At 49.6% G+C, this 19392-nt stretch overlaps 2 protein-coding genes across 3 annotated transcripts; one reads left to right on the top strand and one right to left on the bottom strand.

Moving 5' to 3' along the window:
* Positions 1–1370: 1370 nt before the first annotated feature.
* PLA2G7 (phospholipase A2 group VII) lies at positions 1371–19087 on the bottom strand. Of its 2 annotated transcripts, XM_075706945.1 has the most exons (12): positions 12009–12036; positions 11544–11601; positions 11244–11368; positions 8841–8991; positions 8106–8199; positions 7481–7549; positions 6866–7013; positions 4706–4819; positions 4334–4425; positions 3717–3890; positions 2927–3075; positions 1371–2551 (listed from the first exon to the last, which is right to left on the bottom strand). In XM_075706945.1, exons 3-12 carry the CDS (start codon positions 11346–11348, stop codon positions 2448–2450), a joined length of 1200 nt encoding a protein of 399 aa, XP_075563060.1. In that variant the 5' UTR covers positions 11349–11368; positions 11544–11601; positions 12009–12036; the 3' UTR covers positions 1371–2447. The 2 variants fall into 2 exon arrangements, with proteins under 2 accessions (XP_075563060.1, XP_075563059.1); XM_075706944.1 differs by lacking the exons at positions 11544–11601; positions 12009–12036 and adding an exon at positions 18829–19087.
* IMP3 (IMP U3 small nucleolar ribonucleoprotein 3) lies at positions 12360–12911 on the top strand. Its single transcript, XM_075706946.1, has one exon. The coding sequence runs from the start codon at positions 12360–12362 to the stop codon at positions 12909–12911; it is 552 nt and encodes a 183-aa protein (XP_075563061.1).
* Positions 19088–19392: the final 305 nt, after the last annotated feature.

Here is a 19392-nt window from a genome sequence, read left to right as displayed (position 1 = left end):
CACAGTAGATCTCAAGTATTAGATCTCACTCAGTAAGAGAAACACTTGCATGTTGATTCCCTTAATAGAGACAGCACATGAAGGTAGGCTGGAGAGAATTTAATGAAATTCTGAAAAACAAGTCTTAGATATTAAGATCATGGATTATATAAATATTTAATTACATTGTTAACTGCTTTGCTTGTTCTGCTTGCTTCAGTTGTTTTGTTTGTAACCTGATTTTGAAGCAAATAGGTGTGGTGAGTTGACCCTGGCTGGACACCAGGTGCCCACCAAAGCAGCTCTATCACTCCATTCCTCAGCTGGGCAGGGAGAGAAAATACAAGGAAAAAGCTCATGGGTCGGGATAAGAACAGGAAGAGATCACTCAGCAATTACCGTCATGGGCAAAACAGACTCAACTTGGGAAAATCAGTTTAATTTATTACCAGTCAAATCAGAGTAGGATAATGAGAAATAAACCCAAATCTTAAAACACCTCCCCCTTCTTCCTGGGCTCAATTTCACTCCCAGTTTCTCTACACTCCCAATTTCTCCCCCTGCAGTGCAGGGGCACAGGGCATGGGGGTTGTGGTCGGTTCATCACGCATCATCTCTGCTGCTCCTTCCTCCTCAGGGGAGGACTCCTCACACTCCTCCCCTGCTCCAGCGTGGGGTCCCTCCCACGGCAGACAGTCCTCCATGAACTGCTCCAACATGAGTCCTTCCCAGGGGCTGCAGCTCTTCATGAACTGCTCCAGCGTGGGTCCCTCCCACGGGGTGCAGCCCCTCAGGAGCAGCCTGCTCCAGCGTGGGTCCCCCACGGGGTCCCAATTCCTGCCAGCAACCCTGCTCCAGCCTGGGCTCCTCTCCATGGGGCCACAGCTCCTGCCAGGAGCCTGCTCCAGCGTGGGCTTCCCACGGGGTCCCAGCCTCCTTGGGGCACATCCCCTGCTCCGGCGTGGGCTCCTCCCCGGGTGCAGGGGGATCTCTGCTCCCCCATGGGCCCCCATGGGTGCAGGGGCACAGCTGCCTCGCCAGGGGCTGCACCAGGGCTGCAGGGGAATCTCTGCTCCGTGCCTGGAGCACCTCCTGCCCTCCTTCTGCACTGACATGGGGGGCTGCAGAGCCCTTCCTCTCACATGTTCTCACTCCAGCTGTGATTTGTGTCCCAGTGGTTTTGGGGTTTTTTTTCCCCCTTCTTAACTGTGTTGTCCCAGAGGCGCTGCCACCATTGCTGATGGGCTTGGCCTTAGCCAGCAGCAGGTCCATCTTGGAGTCGGCTGGCATTGGCTCTGTCGGACATGGGGGAAGCTTCTAGCAGCTTCTTACAGAAGCCACCCCTGTAGCCTCCCCCTCCCCCCGCAAAAGCTTGCCATGCAAACCCAGTATATTAGGCTACCGTTAGAAGTAGTCCCCCTTTTGCAAGGCTTATTCATTTAGAATTCACCCGTCCATGTGGCAGCTTCAAAGAGTTTTGTGCTGAAAGTCAGAGCCTTCTTTAGCCAACCACATAGCTGCTTCTACTGGCAGATACAGACAGCGGTGCTAGTACCTGGACAAAGACGAGTGTCTGGAGAGTGTTACAACCATGACAGACATGAAGATGATCAAGCAATGCTTACATAATCCTTTGTAAGGAAGCAGTAGAAGTGACACATCTCTTCTGTAATTTCACCTACAACAGTATGACTGAGTGACAGTGGTAATACAGAGATTAACAAGAGGCATTGCTTGGAGCTTTGCCTAAGCGGAATTACAGTTGCTACAACAAGAGCGACCATTTCAGCAGCTTTTGGAATGGAAACATCTTCCGAGTATGGCAGTAAACACAGATCTTAAATATAAGTGGATTAAGTTCATATGAGAAGTCCTGTGTATGTTCAAACACCTTTCTCTGCTCTTACCTTAAAACTATTTCCTGTAGCTTTTACTGTGACTCATTAAAATAAGACAGTTTTGAAGACCCTTTTTCACTGGCACCTCTCTGACTAGAAGGAGCAAAAGCCTGCTCCAACTCTGAACTGTTGTCAGAGCACAGCTGAAATACTAAGTAGTTTAATAACAAAGATTTTTTTTTTTCTTACACTGCAAAAAAGGCTTGCTGGATGCAAACTGACTTAAAGCTTGGTAAGCAGAACTTTAGTTGAATTCCTTGGAGCTTAAGCTCGCTCTCTCTGCACACTTGATTCTAAGTCAAAACCAGAAAGTGTCTAAATTACCATCGGGTGATTTTCCCCCAGCTGCCTATAAAGCAGAAGTTACCCTGTATTTCAGAAAATCCCACTAACTCATTTGAACTAAAACTCCTCTACATTTTCATGATAATGTAACCTAATGCCTTATGTTTTTATTGTTTCACACCCCAAAAGCTGTGTAGGTGGCCAATGCTATCACATGTCTGAGCAACGTCTGGCCAACATTAGTGTCCTGATGTCCGTGGCATTTTCAGTACTTCTTTGTATTCCTTATTCAGGTTCAGCTGGAGACAAGTCAATATTGGTACCAGGAATAACATTGGGTCCTATGCCATCCACAAGAGAATCCCACTTATCAAAATCTTTCTTAAGACCTATAAAATGAGGGAAAGAAAACCCAAGTGGTAATGAATTAAGTAGTCAGCTTTTTGTAAAACTACACTGAAAAATTAAATTATAGAACAGATGAATCAACTTGGCAAAGTAGGGGAGGCATGATGTTTTAAGGAAGGAAAAATGACACTCCAGGTTTTTATGTATTAGAACAAAACTGCAATGTTCCTCCTCTGAATTGCTTAGATTACAAAAGGAACTAACAAACCTCTAGAAAAAGTCTGACTGTTTTTTCTACTTAAACTTTTCTGACACACTTACTTTTGATCTTGTTCTAAACAGAACAGTTATATGAAGAGCTTCATAGGAATTAAGTATTAATTTAACTTCATACTTCGAAGTAAACAGATACTTACTCAAATGTTTCTGCAGGAAGGCCAATGAAGCATGATTGCTTATATCAATAGCTTCATTTGGATCTATTTCTCCTTTTAATTTGAAAAATCTTCCAATGATTTCTCCACTCACAAAGGTAAAGTCAGGAAAGCTCTGATGTACTGACCCCCTGCAGACAAAACAGTGATCAACAGGCTTGTAAGAATGCAGTTGTCTGATTAAAAGATGCCAGGGGTTGCACAGACTTCTTCAAAGACAGTCACATATCTTACACTGTCGTCTTTAGCAGAAGATGAAATGGGTTCATCTCACAAGCACACAAGATTAGCAGTAAATTCTGTCCTAACCACAGAAGGGAGGAAGTTTTATATGTGCTTACTGTAAGTCACTATCATTGCAACGGCAATAAAGAGTAGGCTTGGCAAAACTTCAAGTTGTCTCTCTGCTCTGAGTAAAAGGTGAATTATAGAGCCATCCACTCCCCTGCACGCAGCGCTTTTGCTAGGTGAGTGCGTAACTGCACACACAAGGCTATTTAAAGTGTTCAAACACAGACGATGCATGAGGCCCAGAGCGAAACTCATGCCCCCAGGCAGGAATGCACACCTTGGAGTATCTTAAACTTAGGGTTACTGGCTGCTTTGAGAGAGGTCTCTGTCTCCACTGTCTAATTTAAACACGCAGTGAAAACCTGGGCCATGAGCAAGTAGTGACTGACCGTCTTTCTGCAGTTACATGTAATTGAATAGCCCCAACAAGAGAGTAAAGATTCATCTTCAACCACGGAATTGATGGATCCTGGACACTTACTTGATAGTGATCATTTTCTTGTTTGTGTCATTGGAGCTGAGCTGCTTCATCTTTAAGATATTATCAGCCCACTGGAATTTTTCAGAGTTGATAAAAAGCAGCGGTTGCTGGACACTGTTTTGGTAAATGTCATCACCTACTGGAAGCATCCATGCATCGAGGGCAATGCCACACCTGTCAAAAACAACTGGATATGGTCACAGAAGCAGCAAGCTTTGTATGGAAGTTCTCAGCATGTTTTGATTTGCAGGAGACACAGCAAAGAAACCCTCTATGACACTGAACAAGTAAACACGTTAATGAATCATCTTGTTTCAAAATTCTTTCTACCCTGGGGGAAGAGAATTAATCCATTATTGCATTTGTTGGTCTCCATTGCCAGGTGCAGCTGGGCACAGGAGCTTCTGCAGGGTCCCACAGTATCGTGATATAATATGATACAGCTACTATGCTCCACCACGTCCCCACAGTTGAAAGAAACATGACTTGAGAAAACAAGATGTGCCAAACAACACTTTTCTTCAAGAGTGAATTAATAGTTGGGGGATCTTGGGTAAGGTTCCCTGCTCCAGACCTCTCAAGTGCCAAATGTCTCTTGCCTTGTTTTGCACACTTACCTGAATCTTCTTTCTTTGCTGAGACTCTCAATAACTGTAGCACCACCAAAAGAGTGTCCCATCACAGCTATTCTGCTAGTATCAACAGAATCCTGTCAAAAAAATCCAGGTGCTGTAAGAGACTTTCTTTCCCAAACTTTTTTTTTTTTTTAAAAGAAGGGAATAATTTTTTAGGCAATAGATCCTATTGAAGTAGGAAGAGCATCATTTCAGCTCCATTACTATCTATCCAGCGTGGGATGACCTGAGAATATGTTCATAGATCTGCAGTGCAATCTTCAGAATAGTTTATGAACCAGTTTAGAAATGGAAGAGGGACACCAGAAACATATTTAGGCATTTAACAAAATGCAGTCACCACCTTCCACTCACCTTTAGGCTATTCCAGTCAAAGTCTGAATTTAGTACATTCATTACTTCCTCTCCTGAATTGATTTTAAGAATGAGGTTGAGAGCTTTGATACACTCCTGCGCTCTTTGCTGCACCTGGGGAGAAAGAGAAGTTGGGGCAGAGCAGTGGAAGGAATTACCAGACAACTGCTAGGCTTGCCAGCCCTTTGGACACAAGACACAGTCTCATTTTTTTTTCCCGCTAAGTGTCTGGTACGGTAATGACTATTCTGAACTGCAGAATGGATCTGTAAAACGGAACTCTGATGAGGTCTGACCAACAACCAAACTGACTTTTGGAGGTCCAAAGAACTGAAGCTTTTGCATAAATCCTCTGCACACAGAGGAATTTTTTCCCTGTAACATGCGCCAAAGACCTTCAACTCTTTCGTCCTGTCACTACTCGGAGAAGGGGTTCTTGGGATGTGCAAAGGCTTAAGTTACACAACTACAAGGAAGGCTGACTCGCTGCTCCTCCTCATGCTCACTTTGATGAGCAAATATCATTACATCACTTGCCCCATCTGCACAGTAGCTTTGAAACTGTCTTTACACTGGATAAACCCAAAATAAGAAACAGCCAAGAAGACCATTCTGTTTTATGTATATGTACATTCTTGAAAACTGTAGTAAAGCATTTGCAAATAAAGGTTTTCATCATTCAGAGCAAGAAGTGTTTTTGACTTTGATACGTCAGTAAAAAGCTTCAAAAAGAACCAAAGAACAGTAGTGTCCTTGGGAACCGCAGTGTGTAGGCAGCCAGCAAGATGTCTGTGCGTCACTGAATTTCAAATAAATCTCTGTTTCCTGACTTCTCTACTAGTGAAATTTGCAGGCAACAGCTTCTGGAGGTTATTTGCAAGCATTATCTGTTTAGACTCTGTCCTGGTTTCGGCTGGGATAGAGTTAATTTTCTTCCTGGTAGTGGGCACAGTGCTGTGGTTTGGATTTAGTAGGAGAAGAATGTTGATAACACACTGACGGTTTAGTTGTTGCTAAGTACTGCTTATGCTAGTCAAGGACTTTTCAGCTTCCCATGCTCTGCCAGGTGCAGAAGAAGCTGGGAGGGGTCACAGCCAGGACAGGTGACCCAACCTGCCCAAAGGGCTATTCCATACCATACGGTGTCATGCTCAGTATAGAAACTGGGGAGAGTTGGCTGGGGAGCAGCGATCGCTGCTCGGGAACTGGCTGGGTATCGGTCGGTGTGTGGTGAGCAATTGCATTGTGCATCACTTGCTTTGTATATTATTATTACTATTATCATTATTATATTGTTGTTATTATTATTATTACTGTTTTACTTTATTTCAATGATTAAACTGTTGTTATCTCAACCCAGGAGTGTTTCTCACTCTTACTCCTCCAATTCTCTCCCCCATCCCATCGGGGTAGGGGGAGTGAGCGAGCGGCTGCGTGGTGCTTAGTTGCTGGCTGGGGCTAAACCACGACAGACTTGTAAGTAGGATGTTGTATCCACACAGGAAATGACACTTGTACTGCTGTCTGTATGGCCCAGGGAGATAAAGGGAAACACCTCCCTGGCTGAGTTTGCATTAGCTGGAAGAAAACACTCTCATATTTTAAAGGTCAAGTCTATGCTTGGAGGAGCTCATCAGTATGGCCATAGCATACCTAGCATGGATGCTGCTTATAATCAGAAGTCTGCCTTGTTTACATTGCTATAAACCACATTAAAGTCTGTTGAAGGTGATGAAGCAAACATCCCCCTTAGAGCAGCCATGATTAATCTTGCTATCCAACAGCAAACAAAAGCTGAAATAAGCCTAAGGCCACACAAACATTTGAATTCAACTCTGTGTCACTTAAAGACTGGGCTGAGCAGCAAAAGCGTGAAGACAGAGAGAAGAAACAGAAAGTTGACTGGAACCAGAGGAGAAACAGCTGACTAAGCTTGACAGTGCAACTTCATGAGAAAGCTTTGTTGAGGAAGTAGTTTATGCTCTGAAGAAAGCTGGTTTTGGCTTTCCCATCTTCAGGAACATAGGACTTGATGAGTTTTTATATATTCCCTGAGTGATGGCAGAAGACTGCAGACATGGCCAAAGGGAGAGTCTGCTCGTTAGTCCTAAACACACCACTCCTGCCTCACTTCCTAAGGCACAGACCGAGGATGAGTACCTGCTTATGGCGCAAACAGCGCTCTTCCTCGCCAGTTTTTAATTTCCTGTAGTAGATCCACTCCTTCTCCATGTTTGATGTAGACTCTTCCTGTGGTTCGGAAATGGACTTTTTTTTGCAATAATACGTTGCTGAAGCAGATTCATCTCTGTAATACCAACAAAAGGTTATTTCTGGGGATGTATTCCATTTGGTTTGAGATGAGGTTAGCAGCAGTTTTAGATTTCACTTATCTCAAGAGATCCAGCTACCAACCAGTGCTGCTGCAATCACAACTGAGTGTAGACAGACTTTCTAAATAATGCAATAACCCCACCAAAACTCCCACCTCCTTTATATTCTCCAGGTTCTAACAATAAGAGAGATCAAAATAGCATGCCTGAAGAAAGACGTATGATATCTATGCTGCAACTTCTCATTCAAGGGCTTATCTAAGCAAATTCCCTTTGCTTAGATAAGAGTTGAGCTAGAGGCACAGGGGGTGGGGGCAGGGCTGAAGAAGATGTTACTTTTTCTTTTTAAAAAAGTCTTAAGTTCTTCTTTACAATAAATAAAATTCTATAATAAAATAAAAGTTTCTTTCCATCAGAACTCGAAAACGTGCAGCATACGCACCTGTGCTCCACAGCAGCCACTATAAAGCCCTGGGAAGCCATCTCTATGCAAATAGCGGAATAGATAGTCCTGCAATCAAAACCACACTCTGGTGAGACACGTGCATACATAATCATTTCAATTACACTGCTCTTTAAATGTTGACCACACTACATATGCGCCTAGCCCCCATTCAGTATTTCTTCTGTTTGAATTTGCTAGCCAGTAAAGGATTTTGTATGCCAGTCACCAAAGCCTGTTCACAAAACCTTGTTACTGTTTTACTATCTATTCAGGACAAAAAATGCTAATAATTTTAAAACAGTAGCACACATGACACTTTGCATTTTCAAAGAGCTGTCCAAAAATCAACTAGCTAATCTTTGCAACATGCTTCTGGATCGGTAAATACCTTCACCCCTAAAATACAAAAGGAAAACACAGATAAATACATCAACCCTGCTTTTATTTACTGCTGTTGATTTTAGTGGAGGCATACTGATACACAGAAAGCAGCCTGTTCTTCAAATCTGTTTCAACTCCACGGGGATCTCACCCCCCTACTGAAAATCTGTTCAAAACCATCCTTGTAGACTGCCATCTCCATAAACAACAAAAACAGTTTGTCAACAAACTGCAGAATTACCGAAAAGCTCCAAGTCCATGGGAAAAAACGAGGAGTGGGTATTTTTCTCCCAGCTTAAAAGCAGCATTTGACTTTGCAGGACAGGTCACTGAACCTAGATGAAAATCAAAGCATATGTCATTATTACTGAAATGAGAGAAAGCATCTGTTCTTGTGGGAGAGATCCCAAGAGTCTGGTGACCACTGATTTCAGAGTGGTCATCTGAAGATAAGGTACCAAATCTCATCCTTAAAAAGCAGAAGACAAAGAAGGATCTGACTCTGAAAATACTTTATACTTGGCAGAAGATAATTTCCTTCTCCTCTTCCCATCCACAGCCTAGCACAAGGCCTCTTAAACCCTAGAAGAACTGATTTTCAAGAATAGTAAGGCATCCAAGTCTTGTTGGTATTCAGACCTTAGTTATCTATCTGACCTTTGTATATGTGCACCTTTCCTTGTGGAATTTAAATCCCAACACATAGGTGCAGCTTACCCAAGCTCTTCCTAGAGCAAATTGCCCAGACATTCCTGTTCATAGCAATCGGGGGCTGCAGGTCTGCCCGAGAACTGGATCACATTCAGCACTGAGCATCGCTACACAAACCCTTCCCAAACACACACGCTTCCTCAGGAGAAACTATTGTTTAGTCCTGCAGCAACAACACACTGCTCACAGAGCAGCGAGGCAACGACCTGCACAGAGAGCTCATGCCCTTGCACTAGTCAAGGAATAAAACCAAAACCAGTCTTACCAACATAGTACTGGAAAAGCCTTTCTCCTACAACTCGGTACAGGTTAAGGAAGTCAGAGAGTCCCTGATAGTACTCTTTATCTGGAATCCACAGTGCCTCTTCATTATCTGTCGCATCGCATGATGGATAATACAGGCGCAAGAAGCTGCCCTGGGGTCAGGAGGAAAAAAAAAAACCAGGAAGATTGATACTTATTTATATATGGTGGAGAAAAAGGAAGATAAAAACATTTATGTCAAGGGCTTCAGATGCAAGAATGACAGCTCAAGAGAATTAAGAGAATCTCATGAGAAAATTATTATCCTCCACAGGCTTTGATGTCAACCCTATGCCACTGTCTTTTTGTCCCCGCAATGAATTTAAAGTAGCGTGACAGCTGGCATCCAGGTAGGGATACACAGCACCTTCTCTAGGTTAGCCCATGGCTAATTCAAAATGCTCCATTTAATTAAGTTAATCATTACAAACACTCACTACCCATTTGCTCTATTTATTTCTGCATCTTGCTGGATCTTTTCTTCTGTGTTCCTCACTACGCCTCCCTTTGGGGAATGGTACGATGACGCAGTTTGATCAGTTTAACAGGGGTGATTGTGTCCCCTTCACCCTTCCAGCTAGGAGCTGGCATGGCTTTCTTTGCACCAGTGAATCTCACGGATCTGTTACTGACGCAATTCAGCTTGCTAAACTTGGCGGGGGGAGGAAAGGACCCTCCTAGAAGTATATTTTTCCATTGGGTTAGCAAGACGAATTTTACCCTGAGACTAATTTCTGGAAGTGTGGTCCAGCAGAGCTGTGGGTAGAGTGAGGGGCAGGGTCTCAACGTGGCTACAGTGTTCCTGGATAACCTGGCTGCCAGTGAAGCCCTCGGGCAGCTGCACAGCAAAGGAGTTCTCCCTCCTCATCAAGGTGTTTACAAGTCTGTAGTGGTCCATCTTTCTAAACACGATTTTGTTAACCTGTGTTTGATCTGCCTCCATTTCTTACCACCAGTTTGAATCTTCTCTTACTCTCTGCACTCCAGGTCTTCCAGGAAACCACCCAAGCTTTCCATATTCACGCGGACCCTCCATGCCCCCCTTGCCAGTATTTTTCCTACGCAGACCGCAGCAATGTACCAATGGCACACCTTAAAGCAGATCTCCTGGCAGATGATGAACTGTGTGTAATTTGCATTCTTACTTCCTGGTATGCAAGGGGATTTGCAACACACTATTCAAATTCACTGTCTTGCTCTAACTGCGCTTTTAACAAATTATATCTAGGGCCAAAAAGAAGACAAGCTTTGCAATAAAGTCTGGTTTCTTGAACACTAATTTATCAGTTTCATACACAACATGTGCCAAAAGCTTGTTTAATAAAGCTCGTTTCTATTTCCTCATCAAATTTCAAAGAACCTTTGACACAAAGGCCATTAAGGAAGAAATCATCAAACCTTCATTCATACTGCCAATGATATTAATTTGATCCCAGCCACAGTGAACCTCCCCAGGTGACTAACTGCTTACCAGAAAAGGAAAGACGTTCATTGTCTATGCCTGAGAGAACTGTAATTATACAGATTGCTTATCTAAGAAAAACACATGGGCTGTTTGGAAAGAGAAACTAATCACTTCTTTGTGCTAATACACAGTAAGCTCAGTAGAGTAAAGGAAAACATATGAATAATCAGTACAAACCGATCACAAGTTCCACTGTACCTGGCTAGTCTGAGGGGCAAAACCACAGTGTAAATGCAGGCGTATTCTCATAGGAAAATTAAAAAGCAAGAGGATTTGAAATGGAAACCCATAAGCGAGCTCATCAGCTGGCTATTTACTGCACCCATCTTCTTATCATGGCTTTTCTCTGTACTAACCACTTGCAAAATAGACATCCTGTTCTTTTTCAGATAGATAAAATTTCAAGAAGACATCTCATGCTTTACCCTCCAACTGAAACATTACATATCCTCATCACCCCATCATCTTGGTGATGAGAACAGCTACAGTCTCGGATACCGCATATGGAGTCTCCCCAGGAGCCCAACGCAGAAGGGAGCTGCGGGGTGGATGGGAGGAACCCCGTGGGTCCCAGGGGGACAGTGTTTCTCTGCAGTGTCTTGCAGCGGGGAATCGGGAAGGTAAGGATATTAGGAGGAAGTAGCCATGGGGAAGACTTGCAGGTTACATCCATCTGGTAAATTGAACCAGTTCCTGGAGACCCCCGATATTTCCTGAACTGTGCCCAGTACACATCCTACACTGGGACGGAGAGGATAGAAAGCTCAGCTGTGAGTGTCAGCCACGGAGCATCCCTGCACACAGACAAGAGCTTCTGTTTGATTCATCTGTAAAACTACAGCAAGTTGTTTCACTAATGTTGTGGCTTAAATCCCAAGGAGGAAGAACCAAGAACTTTACCTCCACTGCATCTTCTGTCATCAGGTCTGTACATCCAACCGAGTGCGGTCCCTTTCCTTTGGGGATCCTATAAAACTTCTCAGTGCTGCTGCTCCCCATTTCCATTGGTGCCTTCACCGACGAACCTGGGGAAAAACACAAAGCAAATCAAGAGACCACCATGGCCTGCGTAACCAGATCACCTGCCCTGGAAAAAATTCAGCGCGTTGAAGACCAAGGAGTAGGAAATTCAAGGTCAAGCTGATAGAAGAATCTGCTTATGAGAATCAGAGATCTGAAATCCCGGGTCACCAACCTCACCTGTGCTATTGGGGAATTTCCTCGGAGCAGGATCCCAAGGATCAGACAACAGCGAGCACTGAAAAGAAAGGCGGGGAGGAAAGGTTAGCTGGGGATGCTGTGGTGGCACCGGGAGATCGAGGTGCTGGGGTGCAGGGCAGCAGCAGTCTCGCTTCTCGGGCACGGGCAGGGACGCGCAAGGCCAAGAGCAGGGAGTTTCGATGTGAAGGCAGTCCCCCCTGCGCCGGGCTACGACCTAGAGCCGCTCCTCCTCGTAGGGGCGGCAGGGAGGGAAGGTTGTGCAGCTCCTCCGTAAACAAAACCGGCCCACGCATGCAGGGGAGAAGGATGGCACGGAGGAAACCAACGCTGCAGCCATTTTCCCGAGAGGAACGACGAAGCCTGGGTTTGATGGCTGGAGGGAGAAGGAAGGGCCGCCCGCGCCGGGGAGGCCGCTGGCAGGGCCCGAGCGGCCCCGGCCCCTACCTGGGCTGACAGCTCGGCGCCAGGCCCGCCGGGGGATGAGCAGAGCGCGGGGCGGCGGCCGCATCCCAGGCTACGTGGCCCGCACCCCCGGGCCCTCGCCGCGGCCGCCGGGCCGGGCCGCCTCCTCCCCTCCCGCCCGCAGCCCCGGCGCGGCGAGGCGGAGGCCCGGGGCCATGCCCAGCGAAGCTCGGCGGGCCCTCTCCCCCCGCAGCCGGGCCCGGCAGCCGCGCCGGGGCGGGGACTCCGGCCCCCCAGGCCGGGGAAGCGGCGGCGGGGCGGGGCGGAGCGCGGCCGCCCCTCCCCGGAAGGGGCCGTGGCGGCGGGCGGCGGGCAGCGGGCGGCGGGGCCAAGATGGTGCGGAAGCTGAAGTACCACGAGCAGAAGCTGCTGCGGCGGCTGGAGCTGGTGAGCTGGGAGGCGGGGAGCCTGGCCGAGGTGAGGGCGCTGCGGCGCTACCGGCTGGGCCGGCGGGAGGACTACGTGCGCTACAAGGCGCTGGCCCGCGCCGTCCGCGGCCTGGCCCGCCGCCTCCGCGACCTGGGCCCGGCCAGCGCCGCCTTCCGCGCCCGCTGCGCCGCCGCGCTGCTGGAGAAGCTCCACGGGCTGGGGCTGGTGAGCTGCCGGCGCTCGCTGGCCGCCTGCGAGAGCCTCTCGGCCGCCGCCTTCTGCCGCCGCCGCCTGCCCTGCCTGCTGGTGAAGCTGCGCATGGCCCAGAACCTGCGCCACGCCGTCGCCTTCGTGGAGCAGGGCCACGTCCGCGTCGGGCCCGAGGTGGTGACCGACCCCGCGCTCCTGGTGCCCCGCGCCATGGAGGACTTCATCACCTGGGTGGACGCCTCCCGCCTGCGGCAGAAGGTGCTCGACTACAACCAGGAGCGCGACGACTTCGACCTGGCCGCCTAGGGATGCGCCGCCTGCCCGCCGCTGCCGCCCGCTTCGCCGCCGCGGAGCGCGCACCGGGAAACCCGGCCACGCACCGGGAAAACCAGCCACGCACCAGGAAACCCACAGCCATGCCGCCATCAGATACGTGTGTTCCCCCCCCCCCCCCCCCCCCCAGGACACACCTGAAGGAGGAAAACCAGCCACGCACCGGGAAAACCAGCCACGCACCAGGAAAACCACAGCCATGCCGCCATCAGATACGTGTGTCCCCCCCCCCCCCCCCCCCCAGGACACACCTGAAGGAGGAAAACCAGCCACGCACCGGGAAAACCAGCCACGCACCAGGAAACCCACAGCCATGCCGCCATCAGATACGTGTGTGTCCCCCCCCCAGGACACACCTGAAGGAGGAAAACCAGCCACGCACTGGGAAAACCAGCCACGCACCAGGAAACCCACAGCCATGCCGCCATCAGATACGTGTGTGTCCCCCCCCAGGACACACCTGAAGGAGGAAAACCAGCCACGCACTGGGAAAACCAGCCACGCACCAGGAAAACCACGCACCAGGAAACCCACAGCCATGCCGCCATCAGATACGTCCCCCCCCAGGACACACCTGAAGGAGGAGCGAGGAGGAGACGTTCCTGCTTCTACCAGCGCCTTGCTCCGCTCCTAGCTCCCCTTCACAGCTAACGGCGCCGTTCATCCGCACGGAGAAACTTCCCTTCCCCGCCCGTCGCTCCGAGGAAGCATCCCGTAGCCCAGCGCCATCACGCTTGCGTCCCGTAAAGCGGCGGTGCTTCGAGAGGCCTCTGCCTGGTCGCCGCGGAGGACGCGGTCGGATTTAAGCACGTGGCTGCTAATGACAGCTGCTGGAAGGGCTGTTAAGCCTGGCCGAGCGGCTCTTTTAGGACTGCGTTTGGCAGCTTTGCTGCTGCTTTTCTCAGCCGTTTCCCAGCCGGTGCCTCCTGGCGCGCGGTAACTGGAGGAGCTGCTTCTGGAAGGGTTTTCCCTTGATACCAAGGAGCGTGTATGTGGGGAAATGCAGGGGTTGTCTGGGGTCAGCGGTAAACAAGGAGGCCAAGTACTGTATTTCTGGAACTTTAAAGTTTTAGCCAAAAACGGCATTAAAAAAATAAAGGAAAAAAAAAAAAAGCCAGCTTTATTCTCATGTGAAGTCGTAAAGGGACGTTTGGTGCTCTGAGTTCAGTATCTTCGCTGCGTGGGGCTCCAGCTGACGATTAGGCATCATTTACGGAGCAGGATCTAACTGGGGAGGCGTAGGAGCGAAAGCTGTCCTGACCATAACTGCAAATCTGGGGGGAATTTATGCATTTAGCGCATAAGCCGAAGAAAAATTGGTACCTGAGGGGAGCCTCAGGCCTTCTGGAGCTTTTGGGAACTTTATTCCCTTTTGAATTAAAGAGCAGAGAAGCAAAAATAAAACAGTTTTTCTAAGTTGCTAAAGAAACGTGTGTGCTATTTTACGATGCAGTTTCTCTGAGAGTTTCTTCTGATTTTTAAATATTCCAGTAAGCCCTGTTTGTCATCTTGCAGACCTATTTTTTTATGTAACTTCTTTTATGTAATGTTTTTATGCAACTTTTTTTTCTTTTTTTTGATAGCTACAAGGCTATTACTGAATTGCAAAGTGTTTTTGCTAAAAATGCTTTTTTTTCCCTTGCCCAGGACTACGAAAGGATTTGGCAGTACGTTTAGGAGGAGAGCTGTAACTGCCCATCCCAAGTCCAAAGGGCTGGAATTCAGCTGCAGCTGCCACTCTGGGTCTGGATGCTTTAGTGTGGCTTTTTGGAACAGGCAGGGTGTTTACATGAGGGGTGTTCTGAGGTTATTGAATCAGGACCGGAAACTCATCAAATATTATGGCTGTTTCTTAAAATGCAAACTAAATGTTAAAATTCCTACCAGTCTCATAAACCAAATGCATTAAAGCAGGGCATTAACTTTTAAAGCAATATTAGGTATTAAGAAAAGGGCACAGAAGAGGTGGGGTAACCCCCTTGCTTATCCTATGAACTACTCCTGTTTATACTTGAATTTCTTTCAGTAAAGCGTCACCTGTAACACCTTAAAACCCTTTTTCTTGGGGCATGCGCTTTGCTTATGGTAAGAAATACAAACTGAAAAGACGTTTTAACCTGGAACGTGACTTTTCTTGAACACCTTTCCAGCTTTCATCTAGAACAATGTTGTTATTTCTTGGGAACTCAGAAGGTGCTTAATTCAGGTGCAAGTAAAAATGCTGCATTTGCTCTGCTTTACTCTTTTGGGGGAATTTAAATAACAGCACAGTGACATGCCCTGTGCAGGGCATTTTACTACTCGGATGCTAAACTGCTGCTCTGTCCAGGTTGTCCAGCCTTTGAAGGAGCAGCAGAAAAGGAAGTCTTGAACCTCCAGCCAGTTAGCCTCTGTAGTTTACATCATCAGCCTGTTCTTTTTGTCCTAAGCCAACTTTTCATCATTCATCTGTGCACCTCCAGTATCTGTAGCAGAAGAAAAACAGCCCAGAACCCTGCAGGCTGTTACATTAAGCGGTGGGAGTTGGTTTCCCTACAGATAGCGTGGGATAACAGTGTCCATCACTCCCACTCTCCTCCTGCAGTGTTAAAACCAAATCTTAAAGGTTTTTTTTAATGCATCAGGCTGTGTGTTTATATGTCTGTGTGTGTCTTAAGTCTGGAATTCTGCAGTCCTGATGGTTATACAGTAGCTGAGACCTGAGATGAGTGTCCCGCTCCTAAATTTTTAACAGCTGGAGTCCATGCGTGCCTCGGACAAGAGCTGGGTCCACTTCAAGTGCGATAAACTTGAAGGGTGTCATCTCCGTCTGAAAATGGAAGTTACATCTGACAGCCGCACGCCCACGTTCTTGCTCGTGAATGCAATCAGGCAGATGGTGGCTTCCTCGTGTTTAATGGTGTTTGTGCCTTTAGTTTGTGGGTTTGAGCGTGTTTGCCAGAGCTGATGTGCTGTGGCCAGGCAGTTCCCGGGTGGGGCCGGGGCTTGAAAGGGCGCAGGAAGCAGCTCAGACAGCCTTTCCCAGCTCTTCAATAAACACAGAGGCTTTTTTTAATTCCCAAGGCTGGATCCAACGTCAGTAGAAATCGGCTCTGGCTTCTGTGAGTCTGTGTGAGCTGGCACAAGGAGGCGATCCAGCACTGTGCGTTTTTGGGCTAGGTCCTGCAAACTCTCCCCTCCAGCGCTCCGGGCATTTGCAGCAGGAGAGCTTATGCACGTGAGAGCAGCAGGACGGGGCCGTGGGCGTCACTGTGCTGCTTCCCAACACCTCCTGAAGCGGGTTTGCTGTTCCTCAGGCTTCTCAGCAGCTCTGTGAAGCTTGTGGGACGTTACTGGTGGAGGAGGACAGAGGATGGTGGTGCTGGTGTCGGGGCGAGCTGTCCCCACGCCTGCCAAAACCTGATCTCCGCTGCCTCCGCAAGTGTCCGTCCCAGCAGCTGGGGGCCGCAGAGGTGCCAGCTTCTCCAGCGAGGAGGAAGGGGCTGCAGGGGGTCTGGGCAGTGCAAGGGCCCCCAGAGCAAATGGCGAGCAGTTCCCACGCAGGAGCTCTCACTTGGATGGTGGGCAGTGGTAGGGGAGGTTTTACCAGGGCCTATGGTTTGGGTTTTTTTTTTTTTTTTTCCTTTTTTCCCTTTTTTTCCCCTGACCTTGACTTGTCCCTTATTTGAAGGCTGCCAAAGCAGGGGAGCTTAGCCTGGGGAATGCGGGGGAGCTGAAGGACAGAGTCCTTCACACTGACTCCTTTTGTGTTGCAGGGTGTAAATGGCTGAGGCTGAAATGCAAATGTGTATTTTTCCACTGATCTGAGCTGCTTTCTCTCCAGTAAACAAGCATACTGCACATTTTAAAGGCTGCTTCCATCCGACATCTTGGTGTGGCTTAGTGCAGAGGTGATGCTGAGCTCAGTAATTCAGTGATAGCACATCACTGCGAGCGCAGACGGCACACAAGGCTGGGGAAGGACGGTACATCCCCCTTCTCAAGGTGGGAAATGGAGGCTGAGAGAAGCAAAGGTGGATCTGGGCGATTCCCAGCCTTTCGGGAGATGCTCCTGTATCCTGGCTTAGACCAGGGCCTCCCAGCCACGGCTCGGGGCACTTCCACGCGCTCATCTGGGTAGCACTCGCCAGGGAGATATTCCCCATCGCATGGAGGTGTCACTGTCCCCTTCCTGAGCTCCCAGTAATCTGTTTTAAGTACGTCCCCTGCCTGATTTGGCACTGGAGATTGAACCAGAGCCATTTCTCATCCTCGGGGCATGGCATCACCTTAGTCCCTACCCCAGAAACCAAAACATTTCAACATTCGTTGTGTCAGCGGAAAAAAAGCACCCCTAAACGTGACAGCATTTACCTGAGAGCCCCAGTTCTGGTCCCTGCTCTTAAATACCCTGTTTTAGGCACTGAAGCAAATCTTCTCACCCTTTGCTTGCTGGTTTGGGCCTGAAGCAGGACCTGGGTGGTGGAAAACCTGTGTGCTGTGTGCTCGGGATGGGGGGACGTCGGGTGGAAGCAGCAGGCAGCAGCTTTGGAGTCAGCAGGAGGAGGCGCTTGGGTTCAGTCTTCCCATAAACCGTGGAGCTTCTGGATCCAAGGGCTAAATCCAAGCGTACCTCCCCCAGCGGGAACGTCCCCTCTCACTTCTCTGCAAGCACGATGCCCCTGCAAAAAGGTCCCTTCCCCCCAATACTGGCTGATTTTGAAGAGATGAAGTGCTTCACTTCCAGCAGGCAGAGAAAAGGGAGGCCAACCACTAACCGCAGCCAGAGATGGAGATTGGAGCCTCTCCAGTTTCCTGCTAGAGCTGCCCATTAGAGGACCCCGCGTGTCCCCAGCAGTCAGCCACAGCAGCTTCTCGGCTGCTGTAAATCACGTCAGCGGGGCTGGTAAGTGCAAGTGCGGAGGGCATCGCCGCCCTCGCTTCCTACCCCGGAGAGCCAGCACCTGCTGCTGCGGGAGAGGCTCCCACGGCTGTGTCATGGGGTGAAGCGCAGGCAGGCTTTCCCGGCGGCTTCGTCTGACTCCTGTTACAGCCCGCCACCTTGTCACCTATATCTCAGCTCATCGAGCTTAAAACACGCCGAGGGGAAGCACATCCTAAAGCCGCCACCTCTCTCCCCGCCGGCTCTAACAGCACGTGGGGCGCAGGGTCCCGTGCAGGCGTTCACCTGGCAGGTGCCGGGTTTGGGGGGGGATGAATGCCGTGCTGGCAGAGCACCCAAAACCTCCTGCTCTGGGTCCCCCCCAGCCTGCCATTAGAATTTAAGTCGGGAAGGACTGCTGGAGGTCAAAGTCACCCAGGGCAAACCCCTGCCGAGAGCAGAGCACGCACGGGGCTGCCTCAGCTTCACAAGTCTCAGTGCCGGACGCCTGAAGCAGAGTTTAATCACCCTCGCTGTGATTTTTTTTTTTTTTTTTTTTTTTTTTTTCCCCTTTCCATCTAGTCTGAGTTTCCCCTGCTGCAGCCTGGGACTGCTGCTTCCCATCCCCACGCTGGGCACGTCCGTGTCAGGAGATGGATTACTCTTCCCCGCGGGAAAACTTGGTTCACCTTTTCCCTGAGCGCTGGCCGTACAGGCAGCAGGGAAGGGGCACGTCCACCATATCCCCCCTGCAGCTCCCCCGGAGCGAATCCCACCCTTCCGCAGGGACGTGCTGGGATTTGGGGCCAGAGAGGGGGCTGGAAGGGAGGAGGCGGAAGATCGCAAGCCCTTGAGGATTGGGGACAGGCTTTGGGAAGAGCAGGCTGAAGCCAGGGAGCGGGAGCGCTGCCAAGCCGCGCGAGGGGCTGCGCAGGAACTACCCAGCTCCTTAAAATCCTCCTCGCGCCGCCGTCGCTCCTCCCCAGAACCTCTTCCCCCCCTTTTAGGAGCACCCGGCGCTCCGCGTACCTGGTGCGCGGTGCCCAGGCCTGGTCCCGCTCCCGTCGCGCGGGATGGAGGAGCAATGGCGCGTTGGCCGCCCGCGGCCCTCCGGAGCCGGGCGAGAGGCGGCTGCTCCCGCCGGAGGACGTCTGTCTGCCGGGCTCACCGACTGCCGGGCTCTCCCCGAAGGGGAGGGACCAAAGTTTGCCTTAGTTCTCAGATGAGGCAATCTTTCTGGGAGAGTTCTTCCCCGGGCCTGGAAAATGAGTTTCTGGCAGGGAGCCATCCCCCCCCGCAAAAAAAAAGCGCTGCAGAGGACCCTGCGGCGGCTTAGGTGCGGGGCTGTGCCGAGGTACGGCAGGGCTGGGTTTATACACGGGCTCGTTTGCATGTGGCTGGGAATTTCTGGCTTTCCTCGCCGCGCTGCCGAGCGTGGTGGCGTAGGGCTCGATCGAGCAGCGGGATCCCTGCGGGAAAATCCCCCCCGTCCGGGTCGCAGCATCCCACGGAGGTGCTGCAACGCTTACGACTGGGTGGGGGGGGGGGGCCTTTGGCTCAAGGTCCCTCCAGAAAAACCCAAAGCTTTTCTTC

This window comes from Pelecanus crispus, chromosome 3 (assembly GCF_030463565.1).
Source record: "Pelecanus crispus isolate bPelCri1 chromosome 3, bPelCri1.pri, whole genome shotgun sequence".
In the NCBI taxonomy this organism is placed as follows: domain Eukaryota; kingdom Metazoa; phylum Chordata; class Aves; order Pelecaniformes; family Pelecanidae; genus Pelecanus; species Pelecanus crispus.
Note: the sequence above shows the minus strand (reverse complement) of the source record. Positions and strands in the feature narration are given on the sequence as shown.

What these genes read in the sequence shown, in the direction of transcription:
- IMP3 (XM_075706946.1), top strand. Translation starts at nt 12,360, where the DNA reads ATGGTGCGGAAGCTGAAGTACCACGAGCAGAAGCTGCTGCGGCGGCTG.
- PLA2G7 (XM_075706944.1), bottom strand. Translation starts at nt 19,087, where the DNA reads ATGGCTCCCTGCCAGAAACTCATTTTCCAGGCCCGGGGAAGAACTCTC. An exon ending in GCTGTTTGCGCCATAAGCAG is followed by an intron (nt 4,820 to 6,865) that starts GTACTCATCCTC and finishes CTTTCTCCCCAG; the next exon opens with GTGCAGCAAAGAGCGCAGGA. An exon ending in TTGACTGGAATAGCCTAAAG is followed by an intron (nt 4,426 to 4,705) that starts GTGAGTGGAAGG and finishes TTTTTTTGACAG; the next exon opens with GATTCTGTTGATACTAGCAG.